At 40.1% G+C, this 19,321-nt stretch overlaps 2 protein-coding genes across 4 annotated transcripts in view; both read left to right on the plus strand.

Annotated features, from left to right (window-relative positions):
• nck2a (NCK adaptor protein 2a) overlaps positions 1-4,096 on the plus strand; it is a 40,716-nt gene extending 36,620 nt beyond the window's left edge. For all 3 annotated transcript variants that reach the window (XM_005457822.3, XM_019353244.2, XM_003452952.5), the window contains one exon: positions 1,836-4,096. In XM_005457822.3, the coding sequence (XP_005457879.1) occupies positions 1,836-2,030 (195 nt within the window). In that variant the 3' untranslated portion in view covers positions 2,031-4,096. The remainder of the gene's footprint in view (positions 1-1,835) is intronic.
• A 6,291-nt stretch (positions 4,097-10,387) lies between these two features.
• On the plus strand, positions 10,388-13,601 carry otos2 (otospiralin 2). Its single transcript, XM_005457821.3, has 3 exons — positions 10,388-12,608; positions 12,797-12,861; positions 12,987-13,601. The coding sequence occupies exons 1-3, from the start codon at positions 12,532-12,534 to the stop codon at positions 13,205-13,207; spliced, it is 363 nt and encodes a 120-aa protein (XP_005457878.1). The 5' UTR covers positions 10,388-12,531; the 3' UTR covers positions 13,208-13,601.
• The last annotated feature ends 5,720 nt before the right edge of the window (positions 13,602-19,321 follow it).

Here is a 19,321-nt window from a genome sequence, read left to right on the forward strand (position 1 = left end):
AGATTGAGATCTGTTGGATGTGGAGGCCATTTGAGTACAGTGAGCTCACTATCATGTTGTGATGATTTGAGCTTTGAGACATGGTGCATTATCATGTAACCACATCTGAAGATCAGTACACTGGGCTCTTCAAGGGATGGACATTGTCAGCAACAATGCTCAGCTTGGCTGTGTTAAATGATCCTTATTTGGTACTAAGGAGTACAAAGTGTGCCAAGAAAGTATCCCACACAGTTACACCACCAGCCTGAATCATTGATACAAGGCAGAATGGATTCTGAGTTAAACTCTACCGTCTGATTGTCGCAGCACAAATAGGGACTTATAAGACCAGGCAACAATTCCAGTGTTTACAGTGTTTTGTTGTCCAATTCTGGTGAGCCCATGTGAGTGGCAGCCTCAGTTTCCTGTTCTTAGTTGACAGAAGTGGCACCAGATATGGTCTTCTGCTGCTGGATACAGAAATGCTCTTCTGTACACCTAAGTTGTAACAAGAAGTTAAGTTATCAGCTCCAAGCAGTCTGACACTTCTCCTCTGACCTCTGAAATCAACAAGACATTTTCACACAGAGAACAGCCACTTGGTAGATATTTTCTTATTCGGTCCATTCTCTGTAAACCTCAGAGATGGCTGTATAGGAAAATCCCAGTAGATCATCAGTTTCTGAAATACTCAGACCAGCCTGTCTGGTACCACTGACAGTGCCACTTTCAGTCACATATTCAGTCACCTTTTTTTTTCCCATTCTGGTTCTCAGTTTGAACTTCAGAAGGTCTTCTTGACCACGTCTACGTGCCTGAATGCATTAAATTGCTGCGATATGACTGGTTGATTAGATATTTTTATTGACGACCACCTGAACATGAATTAGCCAGTGAGTGTATGCTGGCATAGCCTGCACAGTGCTGTCTCTGTAACCACCATTGTTTTTATGCTCCAGTGAGACATTGTCTTACCTAATACAGTACCTACAGCACATAATAATGTTAGCAAGATAGTCTTGAAATATCTTCAGTTATGCAAGCACAGCTAAAAAGCCGCTGATTAAGGAGGCAATAAATCTGGTTAAGGGTTTGGAGCAAAAGCCTTTGTGGCTTCATTACTGGCTCAAAATGGTTTTAAAAAACCCAACAACTTTGAAATGCATCTTTTTGTTATAAGGAATAAAGGTGATTCCAAGCAGGTTGGAGTTTATTAGATTTAAAAAAAAAAAAAAAAAATCTTTTAAAAGAAAAGAACATTTCACAGTGACCATTAAACTGAGCTGTAATTATTTGTTGCTGTAGATCACCTCTGTCATTGCACTGCAGCCATCTGATGTCAGCTGTAATGAAGGGAAGTTTTTCCTTTTTTTCCGTTTTAAGTGCATCTTGGCAAAGATTAGGTTCTGTCTTGGTGCACTGCAGGGTTTCAGATTTCTTCAGCACATTTTTGATGTCATAAATACGGTTTACATGCAGTCACACCTTAAACTCTGTTTTTTGGTGACCTCAGAGAAAACGTCCCACTTACAGCAGTGGAAATTGAAGCGTTAAGAGTACAACTCTGCACAGACTGAACATCTAAGAAGAGAAATGACATGCATTAAGACACCTTTCTACGTGGGGTTGGATGGTATATGGGATTATTCATTTTACTTTTTTTTTCTCACGGAACACCAGAATTTCACATGTTGCAGTTGGATGAATGTAGTTCAAGCTCTTTAAGTTTAGGCGTATGCTGCCACCTGCTGGTTGTAATACAATCTGCCTTTGAATTTAACGCCACATTTTTTTCCCCCAGTCATTCTCTCACATTTCTAACCGTAACAACTGTCTGCCTTTTTGTTTTTCAGCCCAGTGACTTCTCTGTGTCTCTGAAGGCGGTGGGTAAGAATAAGCACTTTAAAGTGCAGCTGTCAGACGGAGTGTACTGTATTGGCCAGCGCAGGTTTAACTCCATGGATGAACTTGTGGAGCATTACAAGAAAGCGCCCATCTTCACCAGCGAACATGGGGAGAAGCTGTACCTGGTCAAAGCGCTGCTGTGATTCACACACCCTCACACCTACACTGGATACTCATACACACACACATGCGCGCTCTCATACACCAAACACTAATGCCACTCCCCGACTGTCTTAACTCAAGCCTTAGCTCTGGACCCTTTTGCTGTGGCGTCTGTACCACGTCTAGATCCTCTCTCGCACCTCCGCGTCTTATCTGTCCTAGCAGTGAGCAGGTGAAACTTTCTCTAGCTCTCTGACCGAGCCGTTAACCTGAAGACAGCAAGCACTGTGTCAGCAAATATCTGCATCATTCATATACAACATCATGCCAAAAGAATTAAATACAAGAAAAAAGAAAAAAACTAAACAGCCTCTCAATCTAGGATGTGCAAACTGCAGTGACCAAATCTGCTGCTAACAGAACGCCTGAAGCCTTGTTGGGTGTTGAGCTCTCCTTCTGATGTCATACATAATGTCCATTTACTAGCACGCACATTGTAAGTTACACCATTGCTCTTAATCCACACAGGAGAACAGACATTTAAGAGTTCAGAGAGAACTCAGACCTCTGTGGGACCTACTCTGGTGTTGTCCTGTCGAATCGCTGGCCATTGTTTTATTTTTCTTCACTTTTTTTTTTCTTTTTCTTTTTTTCTTTTTAAGAAATGCTTGTTACAGAGTTGATGCTTTTTTTGTCTCTTTTTTTAAAATAGTTAAATTAATTTCCTCTCTGGAGGTTTAAACTGTCGCTTCTTCATTCAGTGACTTCACAAAGTGACCAGAATCACTCTCTTGCCTTTTGCCCTTTGTCTCAGAGTTTTCACCATTCCTCAATTTCTCCCCATTTAAATTTCTTTCTTTTTTGTTTGCTTAAATCCCTCCTTGTTTCCGTCTTCACAGACCCCATCGTTAGTTTGTAGTACTTAAAATCTGGATACAGCACTTCCTAAACGCAGTCTAGGTGGGCGCACTAATGCAATAGTGGAGACTTCTGATTTCCTGTAGAGTTTGAATGTTTTATTTGTGTAACCAAATGTGCCACCTTGTACCCATTACTACTGGCTCCAGGGCTGCACTGCACTCGTCATAGTACGCCAGTCCGTTCATAACTCTGTGCTCATGCTTTATATAGTGTCACGTTGGACATGTTACTGTTCTCCAGTATTTCACGATACTGACTGAAGAATAATAAAAAGCTTTTTCTGCTAAAACCTGAGTAATTACACTTGATCTGCTCCAGTGCCTGCCCATGGAAAGAAAATACCTTCTCACATCTGACTGATGAGAACTTTGGAAGGGATATTATACCAAAAAAGTCTTAAAAAAGGAAAAATGGTAAAGTTATTACCTGAGACCCTGTTTGAGGGTATTTAGGAAATGATATACTACCTTTACAAATCACAAAATCTTTCTTTTATTAACAAATGAATCATGAAACGACTTGGAGTAGTCCAGTTTTACTGAACATATGACAGGTCTAAAGCCTGGCCTCTTTGAATCTAGCAAAAAAGAAAAATTAAACAAACTTGTCTTTATAAAAGTAAAATGAATAGTAATCCACCCTGAAAACGGGATTGGCTGCCTTTGGCATGGCCAGCTAAACAGTTTGACACTTCAGGTAGAAGTGAAATCAAAGATAATTGTTTCCGGGTAAATATGGAGTTGCCGTTGTACCCTTGATATGTGTTGTGCATGTCTAACAGGTGTAGGAACAGTAACAGAGTGGAGCAGGGCTTAGGTTTCTGTCTCTTTATATATACATATATATAAAAAAAAATTCATCTTTCACTGTCAAGAAACCAAATACATTTTCATCTTAGCTGAAAGTTATAACTTTAGTCCCGCCACGCATTTTCCTCTTATTTTCGTTCGCTATGTGCATTTGTTTACCAATGGAAGTGTTGATCATGGGGTCCTCAGCTTTTATATGATATATCTGAATGTTATTGAGCATTGTTATTTAATTCTTGTCTCCACTGTATGTATATATTCAAAATAAGAAGAGGTGCATATATGAATCATTAAGATCCAACTATGGTACTGTATCACCGACAACGTGATGAGAATTGAGATACTTTTGTTCAATAAAATTTTTTGAAGAATACTAAGTTACGTGTGATTGGTTACTGTCTCAGTGATTACTTTGAAAGGTTGATGCCAGCATGGTGTAGCCGTTCTGCTCTGAGAGAGAGACTTTCTCATTTTCTAATGCGATGTGATCAAATTAACGGTGATACGAGACTCCTGTTAAATTCCTTGTCTGCTGATTTCATTGCTGTCTGATTAATTATCAAAGTACCAAGGCCCTGAGGTTTCAGAGCATTTGCAAATAATTTCCCCACCGTGCTTCATAGCTTGGCTCAGTTCAACTTTTGTCTCAGTATTGCCCTGGAATTGTTTTGGTGTTTAAACTATATGAAAGCAGCTTTAAGCAAGATGTGGAGAAGATGAAGATTTTAAAGATGTTTTTCTATCATCCTTGGGTCTTAAAACCACTTTCAGGATTGTACTTTATGCTCCTCTGTGTTCTTTTTAGCACATCTGCTTTTAATAAACCTGACTACACCTGTCTGTATTTTTTTTTTTCTTCTTATTGTGGTTTGATGAACAACTTTGAACTTTCCTGTCAACATTTTTGAAGAGTTCACCCCAAATCACTCCTCGGGAAAACGAGACTGACAGGAACAAGACACACTGAACCCCTTTTGCCTTCAGAGCTGAATTTATGCTACAGCATAGATTCAACAAGGAGAAACATTCCTCAGACTTTGGTCCATATTGATATGATGGCATCAGTTGCCATCATGTCAGATATCAATCAATTTGTCGGCTTCACATCCATGATGTGAATATCCCGATCCATCACATCCCACCGGTGACATTTTGGACAGATCTGCTGACCATGTTCACATTGTAAACGGTGTTTGACACTCAAGAAACCAGCTTCAGATTATTTGCACAATCAACAAGGCGTTTGCTCCCAGAAAACTGCACGTCACTTTTTGTACCATTCTCTGTAAACCCTAAAGATACTTGTGTGGGAAAATCAAAGTAGATCAGCAGTTTGAAATACTTAGATCAGCCCCGTATGACACAAAGGAACCATTTAGAATTAATTAAATCTCCTTTCTTTTTTTCTTCTCCAATTCTGAGGTTTCAGTAAGTCGCCTTGACCTAATTGAGCTGCTGCGCTGTGATTGGCTGATTAGATATTTGCCCTAACAGACAGTTGAACAGGTGTACCTAAAATCTCATCTTCCTGTTTGGAACACCTGACTCTTAAATAGAAGTCGCTAACTCGGAGGGTTGCATTTATTTACCAGCTTGGGCTATAAATGTTTACTCGATTTATTCAGTAATGTCATCAGAAGTACAGCCGTTTGCATGATATTGTTTTTATTTATACAAAGTTTTGTATTAGATGAAAGTCGAACAACATTTTATGAAAATCACTTCAGGATTATTAATTCTAAATTTAGTGTAAAAAAAATAAAATAAAATAAGGAGCGTTTCCTTTTTTTTATTTCACACATTTATTTAAGGGAATTTGACAGGGTTTACTACTGTATACAAGCCCATTCAGCCATTTAAAGTCCCTCCAGGCCACTTGAATCCTGTCTGGCAAATAGCTAACCCCTACAGACGTCAGCTGGTGTAACCAGAATCGTTCTGATGATTGAGGTCACCCTCGCAGGGTGTCTGTGTCTGAGTCAGTCACAATTAAACCGCCATCTGCCTCAGCTTTGACAGGACCAAGCTGCCAGTTGGGATTTCATATCTTTATGTGAGAGTGATGACTGCAGCATGTCAACATACCTTAAACTGCACCGGGGTTTATCTGAAATGGCTCTCTAGTCTCGCCTTTTCAATGGAGATCGAGTACACCGTCTTTTGGGCCAGATGTTATTTACAAAGCGGTGTCCACGTGGAAAGATGAGACAGAGCTGTAAAAGTTCGTTTTATTATTATTATTATTTTTAATGGTGACTGAAAATGTTAGAGGAGAAAATGTGGACTACAGTACGCAGAATTCCCCACATGGTGGCAGTATTGGGCTCCTTCGATTGTCACCTGAGAACTGTTCACCTGAGCAGCAGGATTATGTGTTTGGTTGTTCTGGCAACTCACACTGCCGGGAGTCTTTGGCAAATTTAATCTGAATTAATTAAACTCGTATAAAGCTGAATGAAGCAATTCCATTGATTTTCATTCAGCCTGTTTCCAAATTCTGCTTCAATAAAAATGCAGGGTTACCTGGCCAAAGAATAAACTGGTGAACAGGGGAGCACAGGTGAATGGTTATCTAAAATTAGTGTACTTGATTGAAAAGGAAAGTGAGCTCAAAGCAACCAAAGGCTCAGCGGGGACAGGGATAATTACTGACTGACTGCTCTAGTTTAGAGTAATTCAAATCCGCTTTCAGTTTGCAAATTATCACAGTCACTTATTTTGGTATTATTCTTATTCTGTAGTGTTCGTAGCAGCTCAGTCGACTCCCCGTCTCTAGTGGAAAAACAGAAACATTAAATTAATGAAGAGGTTTGTGCTTCTTACCTCCTCAGCATGTTTATACCCCACTGGCACAAACACAAACACAATCAGAGGTGTTGTTTGAAAGCAGAGTTGTGGCCACCAGTGTGCGGCACACTGAGAGAAGGGGCCACAACACAAACGGGGATACTGATGTCAGTGTTGACACTAAATATGTGATTAAACAACATTTAAATGAAGACGTAGGGCTTATCCAGCAGAGAGCACAAATGAATTTCTCCACTTCCTGATCGATTGTTTTCTTATTTGTCTCACATGTTTCAGATCATCAAACCAACTCTAATATTTGACAAAGATACCCTGAGAAGATACAAAATGCAGTTTTTAGATCATGATGTCATTTATTATTAAGGGGAAATGATTATCCAAACTTACCTGGCGCTGTGAAAAAGTAATTGCCTCCTAAACCTAACTGATTGTGCCACCCTTGGCTGCAAGCATTTTTGATAACTGGACAGTCTTTCCTGTCACTGTTGAGGAATTTTGGCCCACTCTTCTTTGCAGAATTGTTTGAATTCAGCTATGCTGGAGGGTTTTGAAGCACGTCCTGTATAACGTCATCCCAAAGCATCTCAATGTAAATCCAGACTTTGACTAGGCCTCTGCAAAAACTTTATTTTGTGTTTTGAGCCATTCAGAAGTGGACTTGGTGGTGTGTTTTGGATCATCGTCCCGATGTAGAACCCAAGTCCAGCAACGCAGCCCCAGGCCATCACACAACCACCATCATGCTTGATTGCTGGCGTGATCTTTTATGATTTGCTATGTTAGTTTTACAGCAAATGTAATGAGACTCAAACCTTCCGAAAAGTTCTACTTCTGTATCGTCAGTCCACAAAGTATTTTCCTAAAAGTCCTGGGGATCATCAAGATGTTTTTTTGGCAAATGCGAGACGAGCCTTTGTGTTCCTTTAGGCCAGCAGTGGTTTTCTCCTTAAACTCTCCCATGGATGACATTTTTGCCCGTTCTCTTTCTTATTGTTGAATCATGAAATCTGGTCTTAACTGCGACATGTGAGGCCTGCTGTTGTTTTGGGGTCTTTTGTGACCTCCCAGATGAGTCATTTATGTGCTCTTGGAGTCATTTTGGTAGACCATTCCCTCGTGGGAAGGTTCACCACTGTTCCCAGTTTCCCCCATTTGTAGATAATGGCTCTTACTGTGGCTCTCAAAGCCTCAAAGACTGTGTAATGCTTTCCAGATTAATAGGTGTCACTGACTTTGTCTGACAGCTGTTTCTTTAGATTGTGGTATGATGTGTTTCACTTTGATTGTATGGTATGACTGATTCACTTTGTCAGGGTTTCTTTAAGTGATATCTTGTGGCAGTGAAACTGAACTCAGCTTTGTGAAAAATGTGGTTAATCAGGTCAATCACATCAATCAATTCATGATTTTACAAGTGGTAATTACTTTTTCACACAGGCGAGATAGGTATGAAAGCTTTTCTCCTTTAAGAACTGAAATCATCATTTAAAAACTGCATTTTGTATTTACTCGGGTTATCTTTGACACAGGCACAAAAATCTGAGCAATCAGGAAGGACACAAATGCCTTTTCACAGCGCTGTGTTCACACCAAGCCCATCTACTCTGCCCTCCCCTTCCTCATGATCTTTGATGTCAAAGTCTATAATCTGCCTCACGCTCATCCACACCTCTCTTGATGTTGTTTTGCTTTAATTTATTTGCCAGCTCATGTCTGTGGGAGTCCTTGCACTCCCCCTGTCTCACCTTAAGGTCAAACTGTACCCTTTTCATCTTGTTCTTGTCACCAAACCTCTCCTCTTATTTATTTATTTATCCATCAGCAGATACTTGTCTGTAGGTCATTATTAGAAAAACAGCCATCCTGGTTGGGATGGTGTTATCCTCTTAAAACTGTCATGCACTGAATAATGTTATTTATATCACCCCCGTGTGGCCTGCACAACTAAATCTGTTGTTTCAAAATAGTCCTGCAGGGCTTCACTGGCCACCTGGTCTACCTCTTCAAGATGAAGTTGAAGTTTAATTTAACATCCGTAGACAAATGATCCAGCGATCTGCTTTCCCACATAGTGCTGTCAACATGCTGGGGGAGGAAACCAAAACAGCAGATGGTCGGTCACCTCAAGGCGTTTTATACTGTGAAGTAAATACACTAGAATATAGAAAGAAACCTCCATAAACACATGACACCCATGAGCAAGCACTTGGCGACAGCGGGAAGTAAAAACTCCCTTTTAACAGGAAGAAACCTTCAGCAGAACCAGGCTCAGGACGGTGTGGCCGCCCGCCATGACCAGATGTGGAGAGTGGTGATGCATAAACACAGAGAGAGGGAAAAGAGATGAGTCAAGAAGAAACCGTCCATTCATTATGGAAAGCCTCAAAGCAGTCAGAGTATATCAGTGTAATGAAAGAAGATTTATCAAATCGTAAAAGTAGAGGGTGTCTGTTTAGCAGAGAAAGAAGTACTCTATTGGGATAATATGTCACTATGAGATCTTTAAGATATGACAGGGTCTGATTATTCAAGATTTTTTATGTGAGGAGAAGGATTTTAAATTCAATTCTGGATTTAACAGGGAGCCAATGAAGAGAAGCCAGTGTGGGAGAAATATGCTCTCTCTTTCTAGTCCCTGTCAGTGCGCTCACTGCAGAGGTTTGGATCAGCTGAAGGCTTTTCAGTGAAAATGCTTTAACTAGTTTTTCAACATCAATCCAAGATGGGATATTTACAGTTTTTAAAGATATTGTGCATGTTAATGAAGGTAATCTCATGTATGTGTTTATTATTCACAGTGAAGGACACATCCTGGTCAAAACCAACCAAGACTTCTCACAGTGTTACTGGAGGTCAAGATAATGTCATGTAGAGTATGTAGAGAATATATTAGTTTAAAATTACAGATAATCAATGCATTTATTATCATAAAGACATACAGGTAGGTTAACTTAGCTGACTGTATTATCTGGCCTCGTATGTAAATATAGTTGGTGAACAACTAAGTATTAATATCAGATCAATACTTTCGTCTAAGTTCAGTATTTAGCCCAAACAATTGTGTTAAATTAAAATATACCTCAGGCATGTATTATTAAAAATAACTTTTTTGTGTTGACTGTCACATTCGAATTTTTTTACAACCTTTAGCACATTTAAACAACAGAAGCTGACCCACAGTGCTTTAAAGCTGGGGACATTTATATTCCAGCTCTCCAAAAAAACATAAAAACCCAGTCTCAAAATACATGAAAAACTAAAAGGTGCGTTTTCTAATGACTCATTATTGAGGAAAGTAAAAATTCCAGTGATTTAGCATTAAAATGTGTTGAGAATTTGCAGTTTAACGATGATTCATTGGCTCATCAGCCCTGCACATAACTACAATTATAAACACTATTCCTTCCAATCAAATTCAGCCTACTTAAACCCCCAAAATGTCAAAACGTTTTCACGTAAACAGAGACCCTAAAATACTTCGCAGTATAACAAAAAGTTTTTTTTAAAGAGATAAGCTATGATGTTTTGCCACGAGAGCAGGCAGTGTGAACCAACTTAATCTGTCCAGATTCCAACAAGGAGAAAGATTTCTCTTATCAAAAACTAGAGCTCAAAATGTTTGCTTTGTTTTCGATCCCGGATAAGCCCCACAGTTGTTACCACCTGGTTAAAAACTGGAAACAAAAATGAAAAGTGACACAAGGGTATGTTGGCGCGGTAAAAGTTTGCAGTGCTTATACTATGGAATGATAGTGTGGAGTAATGAATGCTGGGTAATACAAAAAGACAAATGAGACGGCTGTGAGAGAAAAAACTGTTCTTTTATACTTTTGGAAGCACAGATGTTGCAGGTAGGAAAACAGATTCATCCACTGTTAAAAATAATAATAAGTGCAACAAATATTTGAAAAGAGGATGCATGATACCGTCAGAGTTTCAAAATTAAGAAAAACCTGCTTAGTCCATTTTTACAAGTCAGGAATGAAAAATTATACATATATGTTCAACTTACACCTTTTCCTGTGTACTAAAGGAAAAGGTTACAAAATCATTTTTATAGACGTGTGTGTTCACAACAAAACAAACAAAGTAGTGGGCAAAGATCACACCAAGAGCTGAGACTGTCAGAGGTGAGAAAGAACCCAAGGGCACAAAACACCTGCAGAAATCTCTACGAGTTGCTAAAATCATTGTCCATGCCTCCACTGTAACAGAAACAGTGGATAAAAACATGCGACATGACTCATCTGTTTTTTCCCTCTGTACTTTTGTAGGGTCTTTACCATATAAAGCACCTTGAGGTGACTGTTGTTGTGATTTGATGCTAAAGTAATTGAATTGAATCTGGTTGGATTGTGATTATATTGCCATATAAAAGTTGCTGAGCACCTATGTCATCCTGCAGCAACTATGTCACTATTTCTGTTTAAAAATCTTTGATTTTGTTGTTACTCTCAATATAATTAGTCCATGTAAATCTCTGTGTAAGTGGATGGCAACAAGACAGCACTGCAGTACGGTGGATGGCACTGTTGCGTTACAGCAGGAAGGTCCTGGGTTACAAGCCACCATCTAGCCGTGTTGTTTCTGTGTGGAGTTTGCATGTTGGTCTGGTGTCTGCGTGCTTTCTCTAGGAACTCCGGCTTCCCCCCACAGTCCAAAGACATGCAGTTAGCGAGGTTAGGTTAATTGGTGAGAGGGTATACCCCACCCTTGTGGAAGCTGGAGTGATGGATAGATGGCAACAGGTTCACAGTTTCTCTCTTTTATCACAGTTAATCCACAAAGCATCACAATCAGATTACATGCAATTGCCAGCTTGACTTCATTCAGCTCCTATCGTTGATTTTGTCTCATCTTGATTCACCGAAGTCGCTTTAAAGATGCCGACTGACCTCAAGTCTTCAAACTCGTCTTTGTCTTCCAAGCATTTATTTTAAAGGCAATGAGGCTGCAAACTCGTTGGACGTGTTCACAATAATTTTATAATCCAACTACTGTTTTTCCCAAGTGTGACTGTAGAAAAAAGCTTTATTAAAGGTTGCTTATAATAAACCTTCAGTTTCTAACAGAAATTTAATTAAGCTTGTGGTAATTACAATTTACTGCTCTGCTCGCTGTCAGTCCCTCCTCTCTTGTCCAGGATGCTCTTTAAAGGCCTTTTTATTATTATTTTTTTTTTAATTTAGTGGTGTTTCTGGGGTTAAACAGAGGTTAGATAAAACCATTATTTATTCAGGCTTTCATCCTTTGGGGATTAACTGAGCCTGTTTAAAAAGTAAAACTACATGTCTGAGGTACCTTTAATTAAAGATTTAAGTCTTCAGCTGGAGCCGGGGGCCTAACGGAGAGGTGCAGGGAAGTCAGAAAGTTTCGAGAGCTATTGTTTGTTTTGGTCTTTTCACCGGATTTGCTTTCAGTAAGTCGATAACATTTGCTCATCCTTTAAAGATCACTTGAAGTTTTGTGCAGCGTCTTCTCTATCAGAGCGCTGCTCCTCTGATCCACGGCGTGGATTCAGTCACGAATGAATGAAGCAGACTTTCACAGGGGAGAAGAAGACTTGAGGGTGCAAAACCTGCCAACTGACTTTATGCCCTTTGGCTGAATGTTGGTACAGTCTGTCTGAATAGCAGGTGTGAAAACCGCCTGGTATGTGTGTGTGTGTCATTTTTTAATGTGCTTACATTTCTCTCCTCTCGCTGCTTTTCTCACTTCTTTTCGACTTGAAAGAAAATCAAGGCCACAAGCGTCACACTTAACTGCTTATGGTTGTGACAGTCTGGTTATGTTACAGTCATTCATTCTTTAATCTGCTCCATCAGATATTAGAACATCCTCATCTAAATCTATAATTACTAATGTTTTCTTGACATTCCCGTATACACAGGAATCTTTTACCCATCTGACATTAGAGGATTTTGGCAAAGGACCATGAGAGGTATGAAGGGAGGCAAAATGTGAAAAACAAACATGTCCGCCTTCTTCTCACCTTTAAACCGAGATGCAATCACCGTGCTCAGATCAGTCTGAGGAAGAAGGACAGAGGATACGACTAAAGCTGAATTCTCTGCTGGTCAGGTAAGACAGACATGGATCCACACATGATAACATTCCTCTTCTTTACAGACACGTGCAGTCGGCTGTGATGTGAATATTTTTTAAACAATATGCAATAATCCCGTGGAAATTGTACCTGCTTTTGAGATGGCATTCATGAGATGTTTCTCACTGTCAAACCGTTTGTGTTTTGTCTCTCCGTCTCTCAGCATGCATGCTCCGTACGTGTCAGCGCTGCTCTTTCTTCTGCTGCTGAGCTTCCTGCCTCCTGCAGGTGTGTCTGCAGCTCGTATAATGCATTACACATCAGTGGACGTGCTATTGTGACTCGTACTTATTCTGAGATGAGAGACAAGGTGTGAAATGTGCGCTCACACTGCCGTCTGTCTCTGCTTTCAGAGGGGAGCGAGGCGGCTGGCAGGAGGGAGGAGAGGGAGAAGCGAAGCGTGCCGTACTGGGGCCTGTGGTCATCTGACTTTTTCGGATGGTTGGAGGAGTTGCGAGCCCAGGCGGCCGATAATGGGATGCTGGACCTGGCTCGCACCTTCTGGGCTCACTTCCCCATCAGCAGCGAGCTGGGCTATGACAGCCCCGAGCCCGAGCCTGAGACTGAGGAGTGAGATGAAGGGTACAGATGGAAAACTGAAAGATCTTAGTACAGGAAGAAGTTACCTGTTTAGATGTTTACAGGAAAAAGTCATCACATGTGATGATAAATCATTGTTATTAAAGTGCATGAAGAAAGAATGTTTTTTACATGCTTTAAACTTGCAAAAAAAACCCCAAAAACAATGTCACTATGCATTTTATCTAAACATGTTTACAGCAGGGAGATATAATGTGGGATTATATAATTAGATACAAACTTGGGGCATCTTACTTTAGCTTCTTTACTCTGTCTGTATTACACTGGCACATGGTCGAGGTTATTTCACTTCTTGCTCACTGACAGCTGGGATACACTGCAGTCTTTTTTTTAAAAAAGCACAAAGAGAAAAATAAATTTAGAGCAGATTGCAGCAGCACAGCTTTGTTTGTGCTTCCTTCTCTTCCCATTTGTGCCATGGAGTAAATCACTCAAACTGCATGACTGTATGTAAAGTACCTGAAAACCAAATCACTCCAATAACGTCACATTATCAGTCACAGGAACTATTTTAGTGCTAAATGAGCACTTTTACTTTTTGCTGGTTTGAGTAAATTTTGTACATGCTGACAGTTTAGCTCAGTAAATGCAAAAACACAGTGAAAGGTGGAGACTGCTGACTGGGCAGTTGCTTCAATCCAATAGAGCACCTCTGGGATGTTGTGGAACAGGAGACTCACACTGTGGAAGTGTAACGATGCGACTCTGTCATGAGATCAAAGTCTCCGAGGAATGTTTGCAGCACCTTGCTCCGTGTTTTGAATCTGTACCATGAAGAATCATGAAGGCAAAATGGATGCAAGTCCTGCGAAAACTTAAATATACTCTATGATTCAGTAGCTTGCAGAACCAGCTTTAGCAACAGTAATTTGAAGTAACTGTTTCCTGTGTGACTTTATCAGTCTCTCACATTTCCGAGGAATTTTGGCCCAGTTTTCTTTAATAGGTTCATTGAGGTTTGCAGGCATTCATTTATACACAGCTCTGCTAAGTCCTACCGCAGCACCTCAGTCATGTAGAGGTCTGTGCTTTGACTTGACCATTGAAACATCTTGATCCTTTTCTTTTTCTGCCATTCTTTTGTCGATTTGCTCCTGTGCCTGGGATCATTTTCCTGTTGCATGAACCTGTTTCAGCCAAGCTTTAGCTGTTAAACAAATTCATTCACATTTGACTCTAGAATACTTTGAATACAGAGGAATTCATGGTTGACTCAATGACTGCAAGGTGCCCAGGTCCTGTGCCTGCAAAACATGTAACAATCACCACGCCTGCACCACGGTGGTACCAAATTCAGCAGCCGGTTGCATTTGCTCTTCCAAACAAGCCATACGTGTTCAATCTGTTTCTAATTGCACCGTCTGAACTTTAACTTGTAACACTCTGTCTGACACGTCGCTCTCTCTTCTCTTCTTTAAGATCATTGCTCATGTTTTTCCTCTTTGGTGTTGTGCTCATGCACACCTGAAGGCTCCCAACCAACAAACTGCCAAAACCTCTGCTTTTACAGAGGCACTCACACTCACTGATGATACATGAATCAAGTGCATTTGACAGGCAGCACCTGGCTGATATTTACCACTCATAATTCCCATGGAAATAGGTAGGATTTACTTAATTTTTTCAACAGCGAATCTTCATTTTAGCTTAGGGTTTTTTTTTTAGATAAATATTGATGTGATGTAATATGGCACGCTTTGTAGTTGATCTGAGGTTGTATCTAGAGAGAGAATCTTACGAATGCATATATAAAATTAAAAAATAAGGAAAAGCATCATAGCATCCACTTTCAGAGGGTCAAGTAAAGGTAAAGCTTTCTTCTCTAAAATAAGGTGTGTTTTGTATAAAAAGGGCTTTCAGTTTAGTCTGATATTTACTTTGGCACCTCTTTTTTTTCAGTGACCGGTTTGTGTTAGCTTTGAGAGACATTTTGGATGTCTGTGTCAGCCTCAGGTCATAACACACAGACTGTCAAATCTAGTGTGAGAAGGGGTGAGGAGGGAGCAAAGACAAGTGCGGAGGGCAAGAGTGAAGGAACGACAAGAGGAAATTGTGTTTCAGTCCAAAGTTCAGTGTATTTTTCAGATCTTATGATGCTTCTGCTCCTAATTTCCTGAACTACAAGCGCGCACTTTGGCATATACAGTATGAGAGGATTACCTTTTTGACTTTATCCTTTCCCAGTTATGCTCTGATGCAGAGATGCTCATTTCAAGGTTCTGTGAGCAAATGCAAGGAAAGCTTTGTGCTTGAATTGGAGTCCCTGTGCCAGTCATATCCCAAACCTTTGCTGTTCTTTCCAGCTCAGTGTGTGGTACATTTAACTGGGCAGGATCAAACAGATGCCAGATGAAGGTTTCGTGGCTGTGAAGTTCTTCATTCTGTCAGAAACATAATTTCAGCCCTTCATCTTTTTCCACTTCTCTGTTTTTTTCCCCCATTCTCCTCCCTTGTTCCAGTGTGTCAGAGTTACAGTGGTCCACAGAGAAAATATAACAATTTCACAAAGGCTCTAAAACAGCTTTCAAACATAAGGCCCGAGGACCTGAATCAAGCCGAATCCGGTCCACTGCACTTGTGAAGGAGTGCATAGATTTAGAACTTTTTGTGCATTGTCATAGGTTTTAGAGCTTTTCCTATTGTAATTAACTAACAAATTAACAATTAAATGACAGATTGCACGATTAGTAAATCTACAGTTAACAAAAAACACTTTCATAATTACAGGACAGCCTGTGCAACAACTATGCAAACATTTTCTGCAGGATTCTCTCCCTCTCAGCCCTTCATATCTCACAGACTTACTGCCTTTACTGTAAACTTTATGTGCAGAGTTTAAAACTGTAACTGTTTCACATTTTTCTCAGAGACCGAGGTGCTTTCAGACAAAACATTTTTGAAGCTCAGGTACAGAAAGAACTTCACAAGCATCTTTATTTGGTTTTGTTTACCATCCTGCCCAAGGACTCAGTGCATGAAGTGATTAAGCCAGACTCCTCTGCAATTTCTATAGACAAGCCTCAATTGAGAGTGGAGGCATTTCTATTTCACTGAGGTTCACAGCGTCCAGTGACTCACCCAGCCTGTCGAGATCAGAAGGAACTTCTTTTTTTGTTGGTCTGATCAGCAAGGAGCTGAATTCTGTCTGTGTGTGAAGAGCACACAGCTGCAGCAGTGCTGGTTTTATAAAGCCATTTCTGAAAGAGCTTGAGTGAAGAAAATACAAAAAAGCCCTCTCTGAACATATTCATACTCACGCTTTTCCTCCGTTTTAATAATGTTTTTGAAACCTTCCGTATCTCGCCTCTTTCTGTCTTTTGTTTACTCGTGTCTTATCCGTTCTTTTCAAACCTCACGGCGAAAGCTGCACAGTCGTCAGCCAGCTTCTGGTTTCCTGCATTCCAGCTCTACCCCTGAGAGACGCGAAGGCTGTTTGTTGTTCCAAACCAAACACAGTCCCACGCACGTTCATTATATGACAAACCGAAGCCAAGTCAAATTTGAATTTCTAAATGAGTCTTCTAAAAGTGTGTTTGTTTTCATTCTGGTGACAAACACAGTGACAACTGCCACGAGTTACTCATCTGAGACTTTTTAATTTCTATTAATCACACTCCTTACACATGAAAGTTTGAATTCATAGGAGATGAACTGCTCCATTGTAAACACTTATTCTAACTGCTGTAATGACTATCACCGACTTCTATTAGTAAATAGGTGTTAATCATTACCTGCACACTGTGCTGCCATTCAGGGTTACTGCTCTCTGTGAACAGGCTGGAAGGTCACCTCCTACTGCAAACAAGCTTTAATGACATTTACTGCATGCAGTTTTCTGGACTGCACATCCTCACAATATACAGTTTACACACACTCATGGTCATGGATATCGTGTCAATTTCAGACTTTAAATGATGCCTTTGTACCGTTTTCAAGCTTTTTCCACTGTGAAATTATTGTACAGCATCTTCAATGACTAAAAAGAAAAAAAAAATGGTGCACAAGTTTCGATTTTCTATAATTCACACACACCCACTAATATTTGGTTAAATTTCCTTTAGCACCTTGACCAGATGTATCCATCAACAAGCTTCGGACATAATCCTAGCTGGATGTTTGAACTCTCTTCTTGTGTGAGTCGATTTAGATTGTTTGGTTTCCTGGCATGGTCCCAGCTTTTTAGTGTATTATACAATTTTTGGGGCTATTCAATTCAACAGTCACCTCAAAACGCTTTATATGGTAAGGTAGACCCTACAATAATACACACAGAGAAAAACCCAACAATCATATGACCCCCTATGAGGAAGCACTTTGGCGACAGTGGGAAGGAAAAACTCCCTTTTAACAGGAAGAAACCTCCGGCAGAACCAGGCTCAGGGAGGGGCGGGGCCATCTGCTGCGACCGGTTGGGGAGAGAGGAGGAAGACAGGATAAGAGAACTAAATTGAGTTTCTTCCAGACCTTCGCAAAGTGGTAACACATCTGTTCCTTGGGACCTTCTACCTTGTGTAAAGCTTCAATTCTCCTTCTTACATTTGCACCGAGTTCTTTGGACTTTCCTGTTTTTTGAGGTTTGGTCAATGAGTCTTTTTTTATGCTGGCAAAATGAAGCTACCAGTTGTAGTCAGTCATGACCACAAACAAGAAGTTAATAGGCCTTGAACCTGGAGAACCCTCAGCACCATTTATTAAAAGATTTGAGCTCACGTATACACGAGCCTTGACCCTGTGTTAATTAGAAAAATATCCCAAATAACGTGCTCACTCAGTTCTTATTTCTTAAAGTCATTAAAGATGTCTGCTGTACAATCATTCCAGCCTGGAAAATGAACCGTTCAAAGAAGTAATCAAAAGGCCCAAAACTACCATGACATTCTTGTCAGTAGTGAGTTGACACAAACATCTGACCACCACTGTAAATCTGCTGTGTGGAGCACGGAGGCAGAAGCAGCAGCAAAAACAGTAATGTGCATGTTCGGTCAGCCACGTGAAAAACAAACTCAAAAAGCTACCACTGCAGGTAATACACACTACAACAGATGAAATAAAGCACCTGAGGTAGAAGAATAACAACAGTGACTCCAGCAGCTGAAGGTTTTTAAAGACTCCATATTTTTATTCTTGGACTTTACAGAGAAGCTTTGCGTGATCCAGACTACAAATCAATCACATATGCCTTATACTGAGGCTTGGCACAGCCAATGTTAGCTTTAGGCAACCTTCTTCTGATTGGCTACCTTTTTCAAACTGAAGTTTTGAATATCAGCTGGGCGGGACTTCTGTATCAGAGATTACTCCCACATCAAAGTGCGGAAAAACTGTCTGAAAGGCAGAACTACAACTTCTTTAAGTAGAGAAATCCAGAATTTATTATATTAAATAGAATTCATTAATATGCAAATACATTTCACATCAAAAATATTAACTACAGGTTTTATAGAGTAAGATGCCTCTTGGCTGAAAAGTGCCAAGATATGGTTAAACTGATTAGATGTAATGTTGCTGTAGAGAAAGTCTCCACTTTCATCTGGTGAATTTAAAATATGGAAGAGGGAAGATAATTCAAGCTGCAGCCACTCAGTCGTTTCACCTTCTCCTCGACTGAATATTGCTTTTTATACATTCTTGAGACTCGCAGCATCACTCAGTCCTTCAGGCAGTTGCAAAAGATGTAAAGGTTTAAATAAGAGCAAAGAGATTCTCACTGCTGGTCACAGACTTGTTGCTGAAATAAAACTCACAGAGCTCTCTCCACTTTCTGGGTTCCTGCTCAGGTATTTTAGTGCATTTTTGGAGGGAAACTGCTGTTAAAATATGCATAAAAATGCAGAAAGATTTGAAGCTGCATAGTTTGAATCCCTTTAGAAAGTGTAGCAACATTTCCTGTTAAATAAAAACACATTTGTGCAGTTAGTGTGCAAAGTGAGGTTAACCAACTTCACTTTGCAAAGGCTAAAAGTCTTTTTTCCACGGAATAAACCCACATGACAAACAAACCCCGCTGCTCACACACTGTACGAGCTGGAGATGGAAAAGTATCTGGTGCACACATGAAAATTCACTTAAGGGGGAGAAAAAACCTCCC

The sequence above is a fragment of the Oreochromis niloticus genome, linkage group LG16 (assembly GCF_001858045.2).
Source record: "Oreochromis niloticus isolate F11D_XX linkage group LG16, O_niloticus_UMD_NMBU, whole genome shotgun sequence".
Classification (NCBI taxonomy): Eukaryota; Metazoa; Chordata; class Actinopteri; order Cichliformes; family Cichlidae; genus Oreochromis; species Oreochromis niloticus.